This window comes from Bos taurus, chromosome 4 (genome assembly GCF_002263795.3).
Source record: "Bos taurus isolate L1 Dominette 01449 registration number 42190680 breed Hereford chromosome 4, ARS-UCD2.0, whole genome shotgun sequence".
NCBI classification, from domain to species: Eukaryota; Metazoa; Chordata; class Mammalia; order Artiodactyla; family Bovidae; genus Bos; species Bos taurus.
Genome location: NC_037331.1, coordinates 44,569,107 through 44,593,559, shown reverse-complemented (window position 1 = coordinate 44,593,559; position 24,453 = coordinate 44,569,107). Strand labels below are relative to the sequence as shown.

Genomic DNA, 24,453 nt, shown 5'->3' with positions numbered 1-24,453 from the left:
ATGAAACAAAGACTTTTAAAAGAAATGGGAAGATGTGCATTTTTAAAGGCCTTCCATTCAACATGCCTTCCTTCAGAACATGAGTAGGTCAGCTAGACTGACATTTTATTTAAACTCTGTCAAAGGGTCCTTGGCAACATCTGTATTAATTTTCAAGTTGGAAAAGGGAGGCAGTTGAAGTTTTGATTCTGAAATATTTCCATATATTAAATTCACTGACATTTTATTTTTCAGGTGAAAGAAATTCCTGGAATAAAAATATTCCAAATAAATGCCCCAATTTACTATGCAAATAGTGACTTATATAGCAATGCATTAAAAAGAAAGGTGAGTCACAAGGAATTAAGAGTGATTATTTCTGAGAAAGGAATCTAAAGATTGATAGGCATGTGAGGGTCACTTACATGTCTCTATATATCATTTATACGATTTCATTCTCTGCATCTCTATTTTTTAAAATTATAGTAAAATGTAACAAAATTTATCATTTTAATGATTTGCAATTATACAAGGCAGTGGATGGAATTAAGTACGTTTCAATTGTTGGCTAACCAACACCACTATTCTTTCTCTTTTAATATATACATATAGTTGTTTCAGAAATATTTAGAAAAAAAATTAAGTTTCTTATTCTTGGGAATACATGGATTCCTTTGGTCATGATTAGTACTCCACCCCACACTATCTACTAAAGAGGAAAACCTCCCAGTCAACCCTGCTGCTGCTAAGTCACTTCAGTTGTATCTGACTCTGTGTGACCCCATAGACGGCAGCCCACCAGGCTCCGCCGTCCCTGGGATTCTCCAGGCAAGAACACTGGAGTGGGTTGCCATTTCCTTCTCCAGTGCATGAAAGTGAAAAGTGAAAGTGAAGTCGCTTAGTTGTGTCTGACTCTTAGCAACCTCATGGACTGCAGCCTACCAGGCTCCTCTGTCCATGGGATTTTCCAGGCAAGAGTACTGGAGTGGGTCGCCAGTGCCTTCTCCACCCAGTCAACCCACAGTCTCTTAAATATAAAAATCTGAGAGATCTAAGTTTGAAAAACACTACTTTAAAAATCTTTTTAGGGACTTCCCTGGTGGTCCAGTGGGTTAAGACTTTGCTTTCCAGTGCTTGGGGGTGTGGGTTCGATTCCTGGTCAGGAAGTAAAGATATCCCACATGCCTTGTGGCCAAAAACCAAAGCTTTCAACAGAACTAGAATTGTAACAAATTGAATAAAGACCTTAAAAGAATGGTCTACATTAAAATTCTCTTTAATATTTAGCTTCTGGCTGTCTTGAATCAAGACCAAGAATAAGAAAAGTTACCAATGTTCTTTTAATGAGGGAGTAACCCAGTTCAGGGCATTTGAGGGAGAGGGAGAGCAAGGGTTAGGGTGATAACTTGGCATAGAAAACAATCAGATGGAGAGAATTAAAGATTAATTGCTTTGGGTGGATTCTGGGAGCAAGAAGTGATTTTTGCATTTATTGCCCTCTGTAAAGACTGGAGTGAACCCAGCCTTCATAATGGGAGCAAGAAGAAAGGCGATGAGGAAGTATGCTAAGGAAGTTGGAAATGCCAACATGGCCAATGCGACCGTAGTCAAAGTGGTGAGTAGTCCCTTCACTGCAATTTTCCTTTGTCTCTTGATCTGCGTGCTCCCCCTTTACTCTTGATCTGCATGCCCCTCACCTTTTAACACAGCATGAAGTCCCTAAAATAGGAAAGCTTAGAAATAAGGTAAGTATCCTTTATATATTAAAAATACATAATAAGGTCAGTTATGAGAATGCTTCTGAAATAAGTAGTGATAGGAGCCAGGAAAACGTGATTTTTAGAAATGAAAATCACATCAGATCAGATCAGTCGCTCAGTCGTGTCCGACTCTTTGCGACCCCATGAATCGCAGCACGCCAGGCCTCCCTGTCCATCACCAACTCCCGGAGTTCACTCAGACTCAAGTCCATCGAGTCAGCGATGCCATCCAGCCATCTCATCCTCTGTCATCCCCTTCTCCTCCTGCCCCCAATCCCTCCCAGCATCAGAGTCTTTTCCAATGAGTCAACTCTTCCCATGAGGTGGCCAAAGTACTGGAGATTCAGCTTTAGCATCATTCCTTCCAAAGAAATCCCAGGGCTGATCTCCTTCAGAATGGACTGGTTGCATAATAAATGTTACTATTATTACTTTGTCAGAAATTCATTCAGCTGATAGTAGAAAAAAACCTCAAAGACTGGTTTTTGCTGTTTGGTCTTATGGTAACTGTGATCTGTCATGTTGAAATTAATAAGACTATTTTAGAAGTGAGAGGAAAATGGATATGAATACTAAAGAAAGTGGTTTCATTGGACAATAGAGGAAAAGAAGGAAGAATAAAGAAATAGCTAAAATTGAATATTGTGTACATATCCTTTTTTGTCATAGACAAGGCTGGAATATAGTGAGTAATTTAGAAGAGATCTGCTATAATAGAAACTGGAGAATATAAGGACTAATTTTCCTCTTATAAATCTTTCTCAGAACCAAAATATGAGTTGTTTATAGAATTCTGGTTTGGTTTGATTTTGACGTAGGATGCTGAAGTAGATGGAGAAGATGGCACCAAGCCTGAAGAAGACGAGAATGAAATAAAATACCCCCCAATAGTCATCAAGAGCACACTTCCTGAGGAACTGCAAAGATTTATGCCCCCAGGGGATAACATCCACACCATCATTCTGGATTTTACGCAAGTCAATTTTATTGATTCTGTTGGTGTAAAAACTCTGGCAGGGGTAAGCATCATCTTCAAGGAGTCTTTTAAGGATAATATCTCTGTGCCCAGAATCACCATCAGTTAAATCAGAAAACTGAACTAGGGTTTCCAGCTCTCAAAATTTGGTTGCTGTTGCTTTTGTTTTTCAACTTTTTGTTGTTAAAAGAACAAAAATATATAAAAGTAAAGACAGAGTATAGTGAACCCCCTGTAACCATCACTCAGCCTCAACAATTATCAATTCATGGCCAATTTTGTTTCGTTTATCCCCCACACTCACTTTCCCCTCCTCTTATTTTGAAGCACATCTCAGTCATCATATAATCTATAAATATTTTAGTATATATCTCTTTGAGAAGATTTTTTAAAAGTCATTACCATAATGATTTTATTACACCTGAATAAAATTTAACAAGAATTCTTCAATGTTCCAAGTCATCACTGTTGATATAAAAATCAAACAAAAGGCAAATTTTAAATGATTAGTTCAAAATGTATAATTTTTGAAGCAAAGTCGCTCAAGTGAATGAACCAGAGCATCTTATATCACTAAATACATATTAGTAGAAAGAAACTTCTCTTGACACCTCACAGAGTCAAGAGAAACTAAACTTTATTTCAACGTTCTTACAGATTGTGAAAGAATATGGAGATGTCGGTATTTATGTATATTTAGCAGGATGCAGTGGTGAGTACAATTTTAGAATGGGGAGGCATTTTATTTATTTATTTATGAAACAGAATTTATATTACATTTATTTATAATAATTTTTGTTATAAAAAAACTAAACAGCATCCATGAAGAGAAAACTTCCATCTCTTTGCATCCTTGGGGGAGGCATTTTAACATTTTGGTTTTGTTTCCTTTTTTTTAATAACTACACTTGGAAGAATTTTCCCTTAATTTTAGTTTTGGTGAAAATGAAAATTATTCTTCTGAAAATTACTCTGAAGCTAAGCTTTGAAATTAGCCACTTAACAGGCACTAACGTTCCTGGGTCACTTGCGGCAGGCCTCTTGTACTGAAGTTTGAGGAAAGGAGTTAGTAGACCACGGTGAAGGAGTTGTGGGTTTTTTTAGTAATCATGTTTTTAATGGCTGCCATAACAAAGTTATATAAAATCATTTAAGTGTTTTACCATGCAATGCCTGCTATTTTTAATATAAATTTTGGTTAAAACAGTACTTGAAAATTAAATCCACCTAAAGGCTTCACTTTTCACCTACCAGAATGGCAAAAATCGGAAATGTTTGACAGCAGGCTCTGCGGGCTGGCTGTGGAGGATAGGAACCCTGACATTGCTGGTGGGAGTGCAGACTGCAGCAGCCTCTACGGAGAGCAGACCAGCATTTCCTTTCCAAATTACAAATTCATTTTTACCTTTAACCCAGAAAATCCAGCAATATGCTACACACACTCAAAATGACACATTACATGATTAATCATCACAGTATACAAAAACAAAAGGCCAAAATCAATTTGTGTCAAACAGAAGGGGCCAGTTAAATAAACCATACATAGAACACTGTGTAATGGTAAAAAAAAAAAAAAAAATATGAGTGAAAAGATTAAGTGTAAAAAAAAAATACAGAATTATATGTATGTGTATAGATACACATATATACATACACATACATACCAAAAGATAATGCTATCTTTTGGGTAATGGAAAATAAAATAAATATATACTTACATTTACATCTGCATAAAGACATACTGAAAGAATACACAAGAATATAATAAAAGTGGCTTCCTTGACCAGGGGAGTGATGTCATGAGGACAAGTATTGGGGTGAGATTTTTTACTTTATATCATTTTAATATTTTATGTGAAAGTGTTATTTTTTTTAATGTTTAAGACTGACACCCAGAGTGTGGGCTAACTTTCCCTTTTTCTTTTATAGCCCAAGTTGTGAATGACCTCACTCGAAATCGATTCTTTGAAAATCCTGCCTTACTGGAGCTGCTGTTTCACAGCATTCACGACGCAGTCTTAGGCAGCCAAGCCCGAGAAGCGCTTGCCGAACAGGAAGGCTCGGCTGTTCCTCCCCAGGAGGACTCCGAGCCCAATGCCACTCCCGAGGCCTAGACGAGGAATTCAGCCTGCCATGGGGTATGAGCCTCTCGTGATTATTAACCTACATGCTTTAAGTACTAGACTCTACGTTGTCCCCCACCCCGCCACCCCCGCCACCGAGGGTAAATACTAGTAGTCAAGGCTTGATTTGGAGGGTGAATGACACACAGCAAGATGTATCTTACTTGTATTTTTTAATTGACTATTTCAAAAATGTTGGCCTCTTGCCTGCCTTTATTGTTCAATGACATTTCTGTTACTTTTTAGTATTATCTTTATGAGCCAAGCACTTAAAAATGTATTTAAGTACTTTATCCACAAATCAGATATGCCGTCACCAGATGGGTAATAGTATTTAGTTTTTCTTCTTGTTGATCTACAGACTTTCTGTAATCAGTTACCTCATGAAAGTGGTGAACTCACAATTTTTAGAAGTTCTTCTTTTAAAATAACTATTTATTGTAATAGAAGCAGTATAAGTACATTGGGGAAAATTAGAAAAGATAAACAAAAATAAGGAGAACCTTACATTACCACCAAAGATTAGTGCTAACACTTTAATGCATATTCTTCCAGATCTTTTTCTATTCATATAATTTACATCTTTTAACCAAAATAAGATTATACTCTATGTAGTGTTCTGTAACCTATTTTTTTTTTCAGTCCACAATTTCTGCTTTCTCATTCTAACCATATTCAAAGTTCCCCAAGTGTCCCCACATTTGTAGTTGGTTTATCCAAGCTAGTATTCAGTCTATCGGAGAAGGCAATGGCACCCCACTCCAGTACTTTTGCCTGGAAAATCCCTCCTCCATGGATGGAGGAGCCTGGTAGGGTGCAGTCCATGGGGTCACTAAGAGTCAGACACGACTGAGCGACTTCACTTTCACTTTTCACTTTCAGGTATTGGAGAAGGAAATGGCAACCCACTCCAGTGTTCTTGCCTGGAGAATCCCAGGGATGGGGGAGCCTGGTGGGCTGCCGTCTATGGGGTCGCACAGAGTCGGACACAACTGAAGCGACTTAGCAGCAGCAGCATTCAGTCTGTGACCTTACACTACAAATGGTCATGTCCCTCTAAGTCTCAGAAGTCTATCTTAACCTAGCACTGTCCCTTTATTTATGATATGGACTTGTTAAAGGGAGTTGGAGCAGTTGTATAGAATCCCATCTTGTGAATGTGTCCACTTGCTTTTTCAAGATGTTATTTAGCTTGTCCCTCCATTTCCTGAACTACCTATAATCTAGAAGTTGTATCTAACTAAAGGCTTCATGAATTTGAATAAAACATTTTTTTGCTAGAATATATCATAGATGAGACACATGCTTCAAATCACATCACAACAGAAAACAAATAATATCTTGTTGATCTACCATTAATGAGGCTAAAATAAATCATGGGATTAATGTGACAACCATCCCCCAATTACATTTTCTCCTTTGTGACTAGTGAGTTATCTGTGTGGTTCCTTTAGCATTGAATGAATGCTCAGTTCTCCATTAGCCATTCACCCAGGATTTTTAACGTTTAGTAATAGTTCTTGCCTTAATCAGCAATTTTATTAAGGGTTTGTGAATTTTTTTTTCTCTAATTCTCTCCTAGTAATTTTCTCTCAACTTGAATTATTTGATCATCCTTAAATATAGTTCTTACTTGAAATCCAGGTTAAATGTTTTATTTTTTATGCTTAATTATCAACTTCGAAGTAAGGAGTTGGTTTAATAGATGATGACAGATTAAGTTCTTTTAGGTTTCTCTTTTTTGGTATAATTATAGATTCATGAATTTTTGTAGTTTTAATGTCTTTCAGTCTATCATAGTTATTCTTTTTGGTTTTCAAATCATCACACCTGTGGCCAGTAGGACCCCCCATAGAAGTTTTGCTGTTGCTGCTAATAGTGAAGTAGCCATCAGGACCCTGTATTTTAGAAATCTAACCAAATCCTGGTTAGATTTGTATAGTTATCTATAACCATACAGATAACTGAGTATTATCCTTCTAAGTCCATAGAGTTATCAGTTAATTCTTCATCAAACTCAGTTTTAGCCAATGAGTGAGTAAAAAGCTATTTCAAGCATTTTTCTTTATAGCTGTTCAAAAGGAGACCTTTAAGCCAATATATGTCATCAGTTCTTGTTCCTATAATTCCAACCACGAGGTCACTCCAAATCACAGCACAAGTATTAGCCAATCTGCTTAAAGCCTCATCTGCTAAGATTTCCTGCTAATGTTTTATCTTTTTTATGAGTTTCCTTACTGACTCCTTATTTTAGTTTTCAGGAAGAAAACACTTTGAGGAGAAAAGTACATCAGGAAAGGACTAGATTAACATGAGTCTACTCCAAACCAAACCCTATGGTTTATTACTTTAACTCCTATCAGGTTTCTCAATGACTTTACTAATTTAATTCAAAGTAGTCCCCCTCCTTTATAACTGATACTGTATCTAGATCTAGAGTGAAATTAAATTTGCATCCAGTTGTTTCCTTTGCACTCATCACACACAAGATCAAATACATCTGCCTTCTGAAAGAGCATGTAGTTGTAGAACCTCAGCTTACACTGGAAACTTTTGTATAAAGGCTTGATCATTTCAGCCATTAAAGTAGAGCTCAAGGATTTTAAATAATGTTACACAATATTTTATTGCATAATCTTAGCATTAATTTTCAATAAATGCTTTACACACAGCATATACTCAAGTCTTGGTTGGTGATAGACTGCAAGTAGTATACAGGAAAAGTACCATCCATAGCTTACAAATTTGTATTTAACTTTTCTGCCCTTTAATTTTTAACCTACTCTGAAGAGAATTCTACCATGTACATAAAAAACACTGAAGTCTTACTGAGGAAAAGTGTGTTTTTCTGCATGCCTCTGATAACATAAGAATGCATTTCAAAATGTAATCTACATGTAAATATTTTGGAATTTTTTGGGTTATTTCGTATAGTGGGAAGTTTCCTGACCTTTTTATACTTACAATCAAGTTTTATCTCTACCTCATTCTTTCTGGACCTTAAAAGCTGTGTATCCTTCTATGTCTGTATGTGTATGTTTCTGTTTTTCAGCCCAGGTTCAAATTCAGATTCTTATTGCCCTATCAAAGAGCATAATCCATACTGATAGATATAGGGACTGCTGCTAAGTCGCTTCAGTCGTGCCCGACTCTGTGCGACCCCATAGACGGCAGCCCACCAGGCTCCGCCGTCCCTGGGATTCTCCAGGCAAGAACACTGGAGTGGGTTGCCATTTCCTTCTCCAGATATAGGGACTAGACTACTATGTTTTATGGCAGTATGGGAACGCCTTGTTTTCAGGAAGGTCCCAGATAGTGAAGTTGTCTTTCTCAAATCCTCTGCCAATATGACCATGGTTTATCTCTCTCACAGTTGGATGGAATACGTTTGCAAACAGTTGTGAACCAGGGCCCAGGAAACTCCTCATTCGTGTCATAGACACTGACTGTACAATCATATAGCAGCTGAGAGTGGGATCTCAATGCGAGTCTCATCTGCAGTGAGATTCAGTGAAGGGAATGGATCCTCTGCAAGCCCTACGAGCTCATTTTGTAGTTTTCAGGTAACATCTAAAATATCCACTCCCTGTATTTGGTCCTGCATCCTTACCTGTACCTAACAGAGAAAGGAGATGCCTGCCTACAAAGGTCCATGTTGAGAAAATGAGACCGCCCTCTCGTGTGACTGGAGAGGGTTGCAAACTGAGAGTCTGCCCCCCAGGGGGCAGGTGTGTGTTGATGTTGGGAGGTGCCCTTGAGTGGGAATGAGGAAGGAAGGTTATGATGGTGAAGAAGCCCGCCCTTTTAATCAGTTTAAATCCTAAAATCAAACCCAACTTCCTTGGTGTTAGACTGTATGCTTTAGTGAGTGCAAAAATGCTGTTGGTCCTTTGTTATTGTACCTTTTAGGAATGCTTTTAGGATTCAGTGTGTAGGTTCTTGATAATGTGGTTTGAATGCTGATAAAAGTTGGTTTGAGGACTGACAAAAGTATCTAATTCTCCAAACATATAGCTGACCAAAATGCATACAATGGTTTTTAATTCCTTCAAATCCCATAGCAAAACGTTCAAAAGCCAGGACTCCACCAGGTAACTTGCCTGCTCTCTTGACTTGGGTTTAATATAGTTTGAGCATCTCAAAAATCCACTTTGCCTTACCAGGTTTTTCATTGTACTGGTGTATATAGCATTTCAGCTTTATGTTAACCAACGAACCTGAGCTTTGTGGAAATTAAATTGTATAAATCTAATCACGTTTTTAAAATGTTATTTAAAAGGTCACTACAGTATTTTTCTGAAGTCAGAAATCCTTTGTATTCTATCAGCATGCTGATACACGTGTAAACATGTGTCTGTACACACAAATACATATTTTATGTGGAGGGAGTTACCAGTGCGTATTTTCTTTTTTAAATGGAATACAGACATGCTACTCTAGTTAGTGTTGATGCTATCTGCATGCATGTGTCTGGGCAGAGACACCCATATTTTTTCAAATAATTCATTGTGTACTGATTTTATGTGTGGCCAGTAGATTTTCATCATGTAACAGAGATGTCAAGATTATTCAGAACCTGTAACAGGTTCAGCCTGAGTACCACATATCCAACTTGAGCTGTTTCAAATTGGTGCATCTGATGTTTGTGGTGATATATGAACAAGTGCTAAGACTTTAGTGTGTTCTAAATGCATACATTGAGCAAAACAGTACAAAAACATAAATCTTTAGTATTACAAGCATCACTTGGAAATGGTTCACTTTACTTCATACTTCCTGAAAGACTATAGCAGGTTTAGGGAAAAAAAGCTTTTCTGATCAAGTTCACAATAATGAAAAGAGAAAGGATGCTGGCTGGATTTTATGAATGAATGGCTTTAATTTTTCTGCTTAAAAATTTTCTTAAAGATTTCAATGCAACACTTAGAGCATTTTCTATGTTGTCAACTTTTTTTGTGAATTACAATGTATCCATCTCTATTTTGCATTACTTGTGAATACTGAACTACAATAAAAATTTTATTGTGTTTGGGTTTCAGTGTTTGGGAGGGGCACAGAAGGGGGTTATTGTGGTGAAATAGGGAGGGAATTTGGTGGTGGCGGTACATGAAATAATTTTAAAATGCTTTGTTTAGGATTCTAATACAACTTTTATTTTAGAAATACTTCAGTGTAGACCAGAATTTTTTTTTTTTTAATTTTATTTTTAAACTTTACAGTATTGTATTAGTTTTGCCAAATGTCGAAATGAATCCGCCACAGGTATACATGTGTTCCCCATCCTGAACCCTCCTCCCTCCCCATACCATCCCTCTGGGTCGTCCCAGTGCACCAGCCCCAAGCATCTAGTATCATGCATTGAACCTGGACTGGCGACTCGTTTCATACATGATATTATACCTGTTTCAATGCCATTCTCCCAAATCTTCCCACCCTCTCCCTCTCCCACAGAGTCCATAAGACTGATCTATACATCAGTGTCTCTTTTGCTGTCTCGTACACAGGGTTATTGTTACCATCTTTCTAAATTCCATATATATGCGTTAGTATACTGTATGGGTGTTTTTCTTTCTGGCTTACTTCACTCTGTATAATAGGCTCCAGTTTCATCCACCTCATTAGAACTGATTTAAATGAATTATTTTTAATGGCTGAGTAATACTCCTAGACCAGAATTCTTATGGAAGCTTTACCAAAATTTTAAACCATTAAATTTATAAAATGAAAATAAGTACTTTTCTGTATAAAGCCAATTCTGGATTTTCTAAATGAATTATTATAATACATATAATAATATGTATTATATATTATTCTAATTTACTACTTTGCTAGTCATTAATATCAACAATCCTTAATTAATTTGAAATCGACTTAAACGGCAAAGCAAAACACATTACATCAGATGCTTCTTACACTTTAAACAAAGTTTAGCCAAAGCTTTATTATTCAACATTGTAGGAAAAAAAAAAAAACTATTGAAACACATGTGATCATGTGCCTTGATGGGCCACTGTGATGAAGGAAGAAAAGTATTATGCCTAGAAGCATCAGTGCTGGCGCAGTTAAACGTGGACTCGAATCTCAGCTCTGCGACAAGGAAACAAGGCAGGAAAATTCTGCATCTGTTAAATCCACCTCACTGGGCAGATATAGTGGCAGACACAGTGAGCTAACGTAGGTACAGCACCCTGCCAGCATGTCTAGAACACACGTGGTCAGAGTGAGCACTTTACAATTTGGAACCTTTAAATGGTTAGTGAGTCAAAAAACAGCTTTTCTGTCGAATGGCATTAGATATCACCCTTTATTGTAACGCAGAGAAAAAAAAAAGACATCTGGGAAGAAAAAATACCATTTTGAAAACCATTTATTTTGTGTGTGAAATGGTTATTAAGAAATCTGTATACGGTTAGGATTCCAATGAAAAGAAGTGTTTTCGAAAACACCGCCAGGGCTCAGTTGTATGTCATATAGCGGGGAGTAGCACTGAACTTGGCATAGGACTTAATGACCTTATTTACAGCTTCCAAGAAATCCTTCTCAGTAGCAATTTTTCGCCGTGCTCGGATGGCAAACATACCAGCTTCTGTGCAGACGCTTCTAATCTCAGCACCTTTCAAACAAAAAGAAAATAACAGGCTTAAATAAAGCAGCCCAGACAGACAGACCAAAAAACAGAAGCAAGACGTTTCCACCTACCAGTGCTATTTGGACACAGTCGTGCTAACAATTCAAATCTGATATCTCTTTCAACACTCATTGAACGGGCATGAATCTTAAAAATGTGAGTCCGACCCTGAAAATAGGGAAATTAACAATGTTAAAATGGAAAATAGCACAGGAAGGAAAAAATGTCAAGAATCCCTTTTCTACAGTGAAATGATGTTCCCACCTCTAGATCAGGTAAGCTAAACTCAATCTTCCTGTCCAGTCTCCCCGGCCTCATGAGTGCTGGGTCCAGAGTGTCAGGTCTGTTTGTAGCCATCAGCACTTTAATGTTGCCTCGAGGATCAAACCCATCCAGCTGATTGATCAGTTCCAACATGGTCCTCTGCACTTCATTGTCACCCCCAGCACCATCGTCAAAACGAGCCCCTGAGAAGACAGGAGGAAAGACATGATCTTCACATTCACTCAGAGAAGCACTCTCTGGGGAATATCATGCCCTCCAGCCCAAAGGAACCTCTCAGTTGTAAGTAAATTCTGTAAGAATAGCCTGCTTTACACAAAACTAATTAAAAGGGTTCATCATAGGTTTATTTAACACAGGTTCCTTTAAATAAGTATTTTTTTTAAATCTTCTTTAAGCAATTTTGGTTTTTAAGTCACTCAAGAACACCTCTTTTATTTGACACAATATACACCTGGACTAGGTAACAAAAATACATGCAAACTTTAGCACTATAATGGTATTTGATTATATGTAAGAAAATGCCATGCTTTTTTAAAACTGTCAAAAATATGGCTAAATCCATAATACAGTAGAACTGTAACAGCTTACTATCACACCAATTTGGATACATTAGAATACTCTATAGTGTCAAGACTTGCCTTCATTTCAATCAGAATACCACAAAACAAGACCTCCAAATATATATATTTTCATTTTAAAGTTGTACAAATACATACTGTTGCATTAATGTATTATGTACAGTATCAAGCACCAAAATGAAAAATTGTTAAATGAGATTAAATATGAGCCAAAATCCCAGTATTTTCTTCTAGTACCCTAATACAGTTTTATACAAAACTGTACCCTAATATGGACTTCCCTGATGGCTCAGAAGGTAAAGCGTCTGTCTGCAATGCAGGAGACCCGGGTTCAATCCCTGGGTCGGGAAGATCCCCTGGAGAAGGAATGGCAACCCACTCCAGTACTATTGCCTGGAAAATCCCATGGACAGAGGAGCCTGGTAGGCTACAGTCCATGGGGCCACAAAGAGTCTGACACGACTGAGCGACTTCACCTTCACCCTAATACAGTTTTATATAAAATCCACTTTGGAACCACAGATTCAGAGCATCCTCACATCATAAGGCTTATTCCAAAGGTATTACAAAAATGACATCAGGGTCACCACACCACATCTACAGATGGGTCAAATTACAGCCCTTGAACATTTACTAAAGAATGTCCAAAGCCCACAACACCCATCGAGTCTAAAAGCAAGGCTAACAACCACAGTCCCCAAACACTGGTACAGTGTCCACTATATTTTTTTTGTCAGTGAGTTCATTAAATCACAGCTGTTTAGTGATATAACACTTCTGCAGCTAACAGGGACTATTGCTTGTATAGACATAACAATAGCCAAGGAACAAGAGAACAGTATAGAGTTTTCAAAGTCCACCACATTTCTTACTTACTTTAAGCTTCTCAAAAACCCATGAAATAAAGCTGTAATTATTCTTTTTATAAGAGAAGCAAACTGGAGCTCAGAGTTAGTTAAGACAACTTGTTTAGATCGCACAGCTAATATTGTATTTCATCAAATCTATGAAGCCAGTAATATTATTTTATGTACATTTTATGAACTACCAATTAAATTATGCCTCAACTGCTTTCTGATCCAATTAAGTGAAGCTGTATCTCAAGTAAGGAGTTGCCAAAGTGTGAAAATACAAGTTCTGTGAATGAAATTGGGCAAGTTCAAAGATAAAGACTTTGAGAAATATCAATGTTATTTAATGCTTTTCCCCTTTATGTGTAGTCCTACTATTAGATCTGTAGCTCTCATGTGCCAAAGCTCATAACAGAGCTGGAATTAAAATTTCAAACAAGACTAACATATCAGGGACCTTCACACATACTACTGTAGAATCCTCATGAAACTCAGTCTTAAAGTTCTCTGAGATACCATTCATACCTCCAATAGCATCAATTTCATCAAAAAAGATAAGGCAGGCTTTCTTTGTTCTGGCCATTTCAAAGAGCTCTCGAACCATTCGAGCCCCCTAATGAAAAAAATAATTTGTTAATTCAGACCTGGTTTAAAATCTTAATAAGTTATGCTTCAACCTTTTCAGTATTTCCTACAAGTATCCTCAACTGTCATCACCTAAAATTTTTTCACAAAGATTAATGTGTGCTACCTAGTCCATCAAATTAATCTCACTAGGTTTAAAGCACTATTAAGTAATTTCATGATTCTGTTCTTATTAAATAGTCAATAACTTTAAGACTTGAAGAGATCAAATTAACATAATTGAATAAAGGTACCATTTCAATCAATAAAACTTGAAGAAATGAAAGAATCTGATCACTTGGCATTTCTGATCACTGAATTTGATTTGTAAGTTTTGATCAAAGAATAAAAGTGTATCTCCACATATGGAGATCCTTTTCTAATTCTCACTGTAAGTATACTAAACATTAATGTTTTAATGTAATATATTCAGCCCTAAACTTACTCCCCAATGAAAAAAACATGTCTGTTTGTATGTGTACCTACACCGCCCCCCACACACATATATAGACAATCTCTGGTCTCTTTATCAAAAGAACATAAAACACGGCCCCTGAAGTGAATATACTTTCTAATACATTCTCTGGGCATTACTGGGGTATTTATCTTATAAACCAAATCTGTAGAAAATGGTGCCCTTCAGTAGGGAGCATACTGATTAAAAATGTTAAGCAGTTGTTTATTTCCAGCTAACTACAAGGGAAGACTAGTGGCTTCTAGACTTCTAACTACTAATTACAATCCATCAGTCAAAACATTTCAGGTCTCAAGCTTTCGATGGGGAATCACCATTTTAATTTCATCTATGCTTTATACATCTTTCATAGAGCTACATATTCCTTGATTATGATCAGTTTACTTTACCTCACCAACATACTTCTGTACAAGTTCAGATCCAATAACTCGAATGAAGCAAGCATCAGTCCTATTAGCAACTGCCCGAGCACAGAGTGTCTTGCCGGTACCCGGTGGACCAAAGAGCAGCACACCCTTGGGAGGCTCAATGCCAAGGTTAACAAATCTCTCTGGCTGTGATGGAGACATAATTTTTACACTTACTATTTCTCTATAATAAAAACAGGACTATCTCTACATCAGTATTTTTAAACCAAAATTATTAAGTCCACAATTTATGTATTTGATCTAAATAAGAATTTTACTTATTCTATGACATAAGATCCAGACTCATTAATACCCAAGGCTGAATGGCTTTTAAAGATATCCTACTATCCAGGGTTAACAAAAACACTTTTCCCCCCTAATTAAAAAAAAAATAAAAGTGTTTAAATAACAAAAGTATTAACTCATATTTAATATCTTGGTTTTTTGCATTATCCCCTAAGCTTAATTTGATTCAATTTAAGCCCATTTCTTCTTGATATCATTAAAACACACTGCTTCTTTTATAATAACCTACCTATAACATATTTAACATACTTATAAAGGTTATATCTCAACCTCCTTTGTCACTCTAAATAGATTTTCCTTTTTTGAATAGGGCTGGCTGCTCAATCCTTTTGCCTTCTCTTCTGGAACTTAACAATTCTCCACAGCTTTACCCTCTACCCCATCAAAATTTTTTATTTAGAAAATAAAAATATTTAAAATGAATATATAGGTAGAATTTTACTGCACAGTAGGCAAAAGGCTGTCATATCTTTGTACAAAAAAATTTAAAAAGCAACAGTCTCAGCCACTTACATGAAGCAGTGGGGTCTCAACTACTTCTCGAAGTTTCTCAATCTGTTCCTTACAGCCACCCACATCACTGTATGTAACATCAGGTTTTTCCTCCACCTATGAGAAGGACGAAAGTGTACAACATAGAGCCACACGCTTTTGAATACTAATTATTCTATCCAGTACAGCAGACCCAATACCCTAAAGAAAAATCAAGACTTACACCAAGTAAGAATTTTAATAAAGACTGAATACACTGCCAGTGTCCTAGACTCACAAGCTATACTACTGTTATAACACTAAGTGAGAGACAAACTAGTAAAAGACTGATAAAGACTTTCTCATCTGAAAAATTATTTTTAAAATGTTGGCAACTCTTCAGTATATATGCACACATTAATATTTTTTATTAAAACTTTCAACACTTTTTGAGATGAATGCAATTGTATTCAAATTCATGCCATTCCTTTTCCCTCCCGCAGTTTCTTACCTGCATCATGGTAACTGTTGGGTCAATCTTAGGAGGCAATGGAATGTGAATCTGATACTTATTTCTGTCCACACTAAAGAGATAAAAAAAGATCCTCACTAACACATACAAAAAAATATACTGAATTATCATTGTTCTGTATACATTCATTACATTTACTCACTTAGTCCTTATAACCATGCTAGGGCAAGTGCTTCCTCCACCTACACCATGTTACCTTAAATAGACCAGAAAACTCAACTCTAAAATTCTGTACTTACTTTAATCCTGACATTTGAGGCCATGAAAGGCTAAGTAGGGGTGGGAGGTCAGGAAGCAGATGCAGAAGAAAGGATGTTCAACCACAGTCATCTACTAGATTATCCCCTGGTATTCCATGACACCCAGTTCATTCACTCAAAAGAAAGTCAAGGATGTGAATGTGACATGGCATTTTTAATCAAAGATGAGTATTTACTATAGATAGAAATCTTACCCAACTCTCATCCCTTCTTCAATATCGGTAGGTGCTACCTGATCACTGAGGTCCACCACAAACTTCGCAAACTGCTTCACATTGATAATGTACTTCGGGTCCTCTGAGTCAGCATTGATTATCTTTGTGCATCTAACATGGCAAAAGGCTTGATTAGAGTAAGGAACCTGAACCACTAATCATGAACTGAAGTAACTGGATTCTCTCCTGGGCAAGCAGTACACTACCGAGCAGGTGTAACTGCAGAAACTGGGCCACTGTTAAGGATCCTTCTCTACAGAACATGCTCAATCCCAAAGGTCTGCTCAGCTTTAGTCAAGCCAGTAAAATTTCAGAGGATATATACCCCTGGAAAATTAATCCCAAATAGTTCATAATTAGGAAGTTCCCTTTCTTGATTTTCATAACTATATCCCTTTATTAGTGATACTCCTCTGTATCTTCAGGTATTCTCCTTTTTATTTTTCTTATTAAAAGATAGTCATCTTGTCATATCATGTAATAAGTGTTTTCATTTTTCCCTGAGTTTATATTTCAAACCCATTTTTACTGTTGCTGCTATTTTTAACTTAAATATATTTCTTCTTATGGGTTATGGTGAAGGTAAATTTGCTATCCCACATACATCACAGGTGGAGAAGGAAATGGCAACCCACTCCAGTGTTCTTGCCTGGAGAATCCCAGGGATGGAGGAGCCTAGTGGGCTACCGTCTATGGGGTCGCACAGAGTCAGACACGACTGAAGCGACTTAGCAGCAGCAGCGTACATCACAGGAGAAAGTAATCTATTCCCTATTTGCTATACTATCTGCTTACAGAAGAAACACAAAAACAAACAGAACTTACATGAGAAAAGGCTTATAAGCTATCACAACAAATACAGGGAAATACAAAATAGTCTCTGGAATGTGCATTTAGGCAGAGCTAAGAGTAAGGTAAAGAATGCTTTGTCCTTGCAGCATAAATTGTGGACAGGACTCTGTTTTCTGTTATGAGCCAAAGTCTACCAGGGAAGTATAATTTTATATAAAGTATCCATCACTACTTTATCTAACAGACCGTGCCAACACAGATAGTTTTAATCCTCAGCTGAGAAAGTACATATACAGGGACCTCAACATGCAGAACATTGAAGTAAGGAGTTTTGAAAACCTGCTCATCCTTAAAAGCAAAGAGAACACTGGCAAAAACAGTCCAAATCAACATTCTCAGAATTCTGGAAATTAACTACAGGTTTGGGGAAAAAAAAAAAAAAGGCTAAATCCCAGTAAGAACAGTGAGTGTTTTGCATTTAAACTCACTTTAATCCCATAACCCTCTCCCCACCTCTGCGGAAGACTTGAAAGGCAACAGCCTCCCAGACATAGTAAAGGTGGAAACAAGCAGCCTCCCTGAGGGAAGGCAGGGATGAAGAAATGGAGCTCCTCCAAAAGCCCTACCTCAGAGAACTCCTGACCTGTGTGACAGCTGGCTAAAAAGCCCCATTCTCAAGATTTGTTTTTATCTGACCTGACTCAGAGTTCACTGTCTACAGATGCCCTCCCCACAGGGCACTTATTGGAAACAATCAGTGGCAGTTATTTAACATCAACTGGCTGAAGCAGCATTTACCAGTTGGAGATAACAAGAGGCTGACCAAAAAACTTCAAAACAAGAACAGGAACAAACCCTGGGGAAAGGGGAAATCTGAGTTCCAAAATTGACGTCCAGTTTCCATCAAACAGTTATGAGACACAAAGAGAAGTAAGATACGGTCCACACACAGGGGAAAGGCAGTCCAAGGGAAGACACTGGTCTTACTAAACAGAATCTTTGATCCATGTCATAAATGGTTTTTTTGAAAACTAAATGAAATCATGTCTAAAGAATTAGTGGGAAGTGTGAGAACAAGGTCTCACCAAACAGACAATACCGATGAAGAGAGAAACTGGACTGGAATATTATTTGGCTATAAAGAATGATGTTCTGATATAAGCTACAACACGAATGAAGCTTAAAACATCATGTGAAGCCAAAGTCAGAAACAAAGGGTGATACACTACATGATTACGTTTACATGAAATGTACAGGATAGGCAAATCCATACGGATAGAGTAGATTAGTAGCTGCCATGTCCAAAGAGAAAGGGGAATAGGGACAGTTCATGTGTTTGGGGTTTCGTTTGGAGGTAGTGAAAACATTCGGCAGAGAGTAAATCAGAAGGTATCAAGAAATGCTGGGGCAAGTGGTAGGAGGGTGGTAGTGGTGGTGCTAACTTGACTGAAAATGAGGCAGGTGTGGAGGTGAGAGGGGAAGGGTAATTAAACGTAAGTGAACCCGCTGCTGACATTCCCTAGACCCCTACCTCCACTGTTCTTCCAAAATATTGGAGATTGGAAACAACAGGAGACAGAAGACAACTTCTCTAGGAAAAATGACCGTCCAAGTGAAAAGATCTAAAGATACTGACACTGAAGGCTCCCCAACTAAACATTCAATCATATAAGCTACAGTGATGTTTAGGACAGACATGCTTCACTACTGAATCTAGAGCATCTATCAGCTTTTTTGCCTCCCACTAAAACAGAAGCCCAAAGATTATCAGACATCTAGCATAAAAGACACACACCATGCAAACCAGTACAGCCACTATGGAAGAACAGTGTGGAGATTCCTTCAAAAACTGGAAATAGAACTGCCACACGACCCAGCATCCCACTGCTGGGCACACACATCGAGAAAACCAGAATTGAAAGAGACATGTGTACCCCAGTGTTCACTGAAGCACTGTTTACAATAGCCAGGACATGGAAGCAACCTAGATGTCCATCAACAGACAAATGGATAAGAAAGTTGTGGTACATATACACAATGGAGTATTACTCAGCTATAAAAAAGAACACATGTGAGTCAGTTCTAATCAGGTGGATGAAACTGGAGCCTATTATACAGAGTGAAATAAGTCAGAAAGAAATACACCAATACAGTATATTAATTCTGTATCGTATAATATGTGTATATTAACATATATGGAATTTAGAAAGATGGTAACGACAACCCTATATGCAAGACAGCAAGGGACACAGATGTAAAAAACAGACTTGTGGACTCTGTAGGAGAAGGCAGGGGTGGGATGATTTGAGAGAACAGCATTAAAACATGTATATCACCATATGTGAAACAGATGACCAGTCCAAGTTTGATGCATGAAAGAGGGCAAAGCTGATGCCCTGGGACAACTAAGAGGGATGGGATGGGGAGGGAGGTGGGAGGGAGGGTCAGGATGGGGGACACATGTACACCTGTGGCTGATTCATATCAATGTATTGCAAAAACCACCACAATATTATAAAGTAATTAGCCTCCAATTAAAATAAATAATTTTTAAAAAGACCAAACAAGAAAAGAAAAAACAAAAACAAAAAAAGAAAAACCATCTTAGAGGAAACAGAAACCTTCCAGTTTAGCCTTAGCTTTCTTAGAGACGACAACATATTATGACCATGATATGAGAACAGGACATTCAAAAAGCAACCAAACATATACACTGAAAGCTCTCAGGAATTAAAAACTTAAGTGAAGTGAGCGGGGGAACAAAATCAATACATGGACTCAAAGTTAAGAAAAGATCACGAAAAAGTAGAGCAAAAAGACACAGAAAAGCAGAAAAGAAAGATTAGCATATCTAAACAATCCAGTATCAGTAACTAAAGTCCAGAACAGAAGACCAAGAAAACGGAAAGAAATCACTCACAAATAGTTTCAAGAAAATCTACACACTGAAGGACATGAGAGCCCAGCATCACAGATAAAAACAATGTTTAATAAGTAGTAAGAACTAGGTATACTAGTCATTAGCACGATACAAATTAAAGTGAGCTGGGTTTCTTGCCCAAATGGCAAAAGTGTAGAAATCAATAATCACATATCTTAACACTGATCAGGCAAATATACATTTCCCTCAAAACCTTTTGGTTAAGAGTTTAAACTGGCCAAACCATTTTTTTCTCCACACATTTCAAAACGGTAAATACCTCTGTCCCCATTCCACTTCTAGTAAGCTATGCTATAGGTATGTATGCACATACACAGAAAAATGTTTAACATGCGTGTTCAAAGGGGCACTGATGCCTGAACATCATCTCTTATGAACAGTGAGGAAGGAAAGGGAGGTTTTTGTATTTTGCTCTGTATTTTCCTATATCATTTAAATCTTTTATATGATTATGTCTTTGCCTATTTCTTGAATTATTACTAAAAGCATAAAATTTTAACCCCAGATACTTTTGGAGAAAGCTTTATTTACTTGGAATATGGAATAAAAATTCTTTATGAACTATTGCCTTATACTCAAAAGTACAGATAAAAAATCAATTTCCAGAGACCACTATGCATACCTCGCAACCTGCAAAGGCTGTTCACTCTGGAGTGTTTGCTTATCCGCAGCCAAATCCCAGAGTGCTGGTGGGGCCAGGCCAGTGTCAGACTCTTTAATACCTACGTAAAGAAAGATCACAAAACTCAATGAAATGTACTGCAAGCTTTCTCAACCTCAGCAATAGTAACATTTCGGACTGAGTAACTGGTTGCTGGCGTGGTCCTGTGCATTCCCGAACGGCTAGGAGCATCCCTGGCCTCCAGCCACTACATCACTAGCGCCACTTCCCCCTCAAGATAGGAGAATCAAGAGAGTCCAGATATTGCCCAGTGTCCTAGGGGATCACCCCAAGTGAAAACTACTACCCCAAAGTACACATAGGCCAAAAATGTAATGCCATGTTTGACATTTTTCTGTGCAGGTCAAATACTATAAAACTTCACCACTCAAGTTCTCAAGAAGAAAAGTTTCCAACTACTAGGCACAGTCTGCTTACTTCAAGCAATAAATACCTTTTAAGATTATATTTTTATTCAAGAAATTCTGACTTGTTTATTAGAGTCTATGGAACTTGGCCTTGACCAACAGAAACATTACTTGCTTAAAGGATGATGTTTCTTAATTGCTAAGCAGTAAACTTGCTTGTAGAAATAGTGAAAGAGATTATTAAATGAGATGCAATTTCTTAACAGATAAGGGGAATTTTTTTTTTACACTTCATTTTTTAGTTTATTCTCTGTGAAAATAAAGTTACATATACTGCTTTACACACTTGGGCAGAAATAATACATAATTTAAATCTGGAAGACTGGATTTTATAATACTCGTTAGCAATTAAGAGTAGAATAGAGATGACTAACAGTAGACATAAAAAACTTTAAAAAGTGAAAGAAAAAAGGAACAATGATAAAAACTTAAGAGTGTATTAGTTATTAGTGCATATCCATTATATTCACTAATGGATTTTTGTGGTTAATATGGAACTTGGGCCTGATTCTATGGAAGAATTCTATTTTGGCTTTTAAAGTGAAAACAAACTATAAGAGGAATAGCACATTTATTTGTAGCAAATAAATAGTTTTTGGTAAAGGATGACTTTCAAAAATGTATGATTAAAGAGTAACATTTGTATTTCTGCTCCTTTGATATAATTAAACCATTACATATACAGAAAGGAAACAGGAATAAAATATATTTATACCAGTGAGCTCATTAATTTTCTTGAGAAGTTGTTGAATGTCATCTTCAACCTGTTTGATCTGCCTAGAATAAGTGCTCTGACCCTAGGAGATAAAAGATATCAACAATTTATTAAACCATATTAACAAAAACTTTTAAGTTACACTTGTAATAGCTATTATTGTCCTAAAGCTTGTAAAATGAAAGTAGTTTCTCATTTTCACAACAATTCCTGAACCAACCTACACCCCCCAAGCAGGCAACACACCATCGTGCAAGATAACAAATGAACATGGTGCCTGAAATTATCTAAAATTGAGGCCCATTTCTATGCATTAAAACTTACATTTCAGCTAATTCATTTTCACACATTTTCAATATAGTAAATGTTTGTGTAAATTATTTCAAATATCTTTCCATAGAGTATCACACTTTAATTACAAATAGTATAAAAATAATGTATAAGCTTCTGATTTATTCTAAATACAAACTGTAGATATATAACATTTTTCAGTGAAGATTAAACTGCTCAAAGTCTCTTCTAACTATTCTGGAAAGACAATACCAACAAGAGTCCTAACTTCAACATAAAACATCTGTATTTTGTAGATACTGAAAGGACTTACATAAGTTTTCAGCAAGGCAATATCCCCTTCATCCAGCGCTAAAAGAAGAGAGATAATACATGAAATTCAAACAAAAGAAACTTGAGCTCACAATTCTTTTCTATTCAAACCGAACTACGTCAACTGAGAAGAAGTGTGCAAAGTTGTAGTGATGTAAATATAACCATCAATTAGTTCCTGGACTCAAGGAACTTTTATCTAACTGGGTGAAGGCAAATTCTTAACATTATATAAAACAGCTTCAGAGTGATATGACATAACAAGAACTGAGAGCCCAAAGACTTTAAGAATCAAAACGACTTCAGCACTAGTCCCAGCAGGGTCATGCATTTGCTAAGTTACCTTGGAAAAACCACTTAATTTCTCTGAGCACCAGTTTTCTCACCTGAAAGAATGTTAGCCTCAGTGTTTCTTTAAGATAAAGTAAGACATGGATTTAGAAACACAAAAAATTCCACACCCATTAGTTATAACTGTATCCAAGGGATAAACCTGTTAATATGTTTATAGAATTATAACTTATCCAGAGAAATACACAGATGAAATGTTAAATCAACGACTAAGTTTTCCACAGGGTGACTGAGCACCTCTTTCACGGAAAAAGAGTGAGATGAAAGCGGAGAGGAAACGCTTCTTTGAGGGATGGGTGACTATTAAGAAGAAAGGGTGCTACAAGAGGTTGAACTTGCTCAGAAAGGAAAGAGTTAAGAGAAAAAACAACAACGAAAAACCACCATAAGAACATTTTTAAATAACCTATAAGAAACAAAACAGCATAAACATGAGAGTACAAAAGCAAAGAAATCATGAACGGAAGTGTTGCAGGTGAGGGGTCAAGTGGTATGGTCTCTCAGGAGAGTAATCCGCACTGTCTATAAAAATGTCAAAGAAGAAAAAAATTCAACTGCATTTCTAAAACTTACCTCACAGCTTGTGTCCGTGCGTGTGGTAAGAGTTACATGAACAAGGTTATTCATTGCTCTATAATGGCCAACAGATTAGAAGAAAACGAAATGTCCATCAATGATGATTAACTCCTAGGTGACTGAAAGTCCAATGATTTGGATTCTATACACTTCACACTGACTCTATATAATGATATAAACTAATTCCTAAAACATACTAAGATTTTAAAAGTCAAGATGTACATTTATGCTTTTTCTTTTCTAAAATAGAAAAGGAATATATAAGCAAACTTGCTTGTATGTACATAGAAAATGTACAGAAAGATGAGGCAAAATGGTAACATCAGCTTCCTCTGTGGAAAGATGGCTGCGGTCAAGGATGACGCTTTTCAATTTGGGTTTTGAATCATGTGAATGCATTACCTAGTCAAAGAAATTTTTTTTTTACAGTTATGTCTCAGGATCCTGGCTATGCAGGGATAGCATAGCAGCAAGTTGTCACTTGAGGGAGCGGAGGAACAGAAAAGAGGGTCCAGGTAAGCAACCACCACCAGGCGGGGAACTTTTCAAGGCCTGCAAGACCAAGTGGAGTGCGTGATTTCTTCAAGACCTGAGAGCTGCATGTGAATAAAAATTTCGATCAGCGAAAGATGAACAGAGGACGTGGGGCTGAAAGAGGGAACAGAAAAGACCAGCCGGTTAACCCGGCTGCCGCACCAGACCGAGCGACAGAGCGACAACCTGGAATCCACTCCCCTCCCCCCACGCCGGGCCAAGACTGGTCCTGACGCGGCCCGGAGCCCCTGCCTGAGTCAACTGACCTCGGATGGGCTTGTCGTCCTTCTCATCTTCTTTAGTTTTCCTCTGATCAGCACCGAGGTAATCAGGCATTTTAAGGGCTCCAAATACCTCAGCTCCTCGGTGATTACACAGCACC

At 37.2% G+C, this 24,453-nt stretch overlaps 2 protein-coding genes across 3 annotated transcripts in view; one reads left to right on the top strand and one right to left on the bottom strand.

Moving 5' to 3' along the window:
* SLC26A5 (solute carrier family 26 member 5) overlaps nucleotides 1-9,974 on the top strand; it is a 41,408-nt gene extending 31,434 nt beyond the window's left edge. The window contains exons 14-19 of one of the 2 annotated variants that reach the window (XM_015468951.3): nucleotides 235-327; nucleotides 1,487-1,594; nucleotides 2,558-2,758; nucleotides 3,373-3,427; nucleotides 4,645-4,853; nucleotides 8,212-9,974. In XM_015468951.3, the coding sequence (XP_015324437.1) occupies nucleotides 235-327; nucleotides 1,487-1,594; nucleotides 2,558-2,758; nucleotides 3,373-3,427; nucleotides 4,645-4,829 (642 nt within the window). In that variant the 3' untranslated portion in view covers nucleotides 4,830-4,853; nucleotides 8,212-9,974. Of the gene's footprint in view, nucleotides 1-234; nucleotides 328-1,486; nucleotides 1,595-2,557; nucleotides 2,759-3,372; nucleotides 3,428-4,644; nucleotides 4,854-8,211 lie in introns of those variants that run through there. The other variant, NM_001192878.2, reaches the window with a different exon arrangement.
* Nucleotides 9,975-11,188: 1,214 nt separating this feature from the next.
* PSMC2 (proteasome 26S subunit, ATPase 2) lies at nucleotides 11,189-24,440 on the bottom strand. Its single transcript, NM_001015639.1, is given in 12 exon segments — nucleotides 11,189-11,451; nucleotides 11,538-11,634; nucleotides 11,731-11,933; nucleotides 13,706-13,793; nucleotides 14,669-14,833; nucleotides 15,506-15,601; nucleotides 15,975-16,047; nucleotides 16,450-16,581; nucleotides 20,826-20,925; nucleotides 22,008-22,089; nucleotides 22,612-22,649; nucleotides 24,338-24,440. Coding segments are annotated over 12 exon segments (1,302 nt in total). The 5' UTR covers nucleotides 24,408-24,440; the 3' UTR covers nucleotides 11,189-11,293.
* Nucleotides 24,441-24,453: the final 13 nt, after the last annotated feature.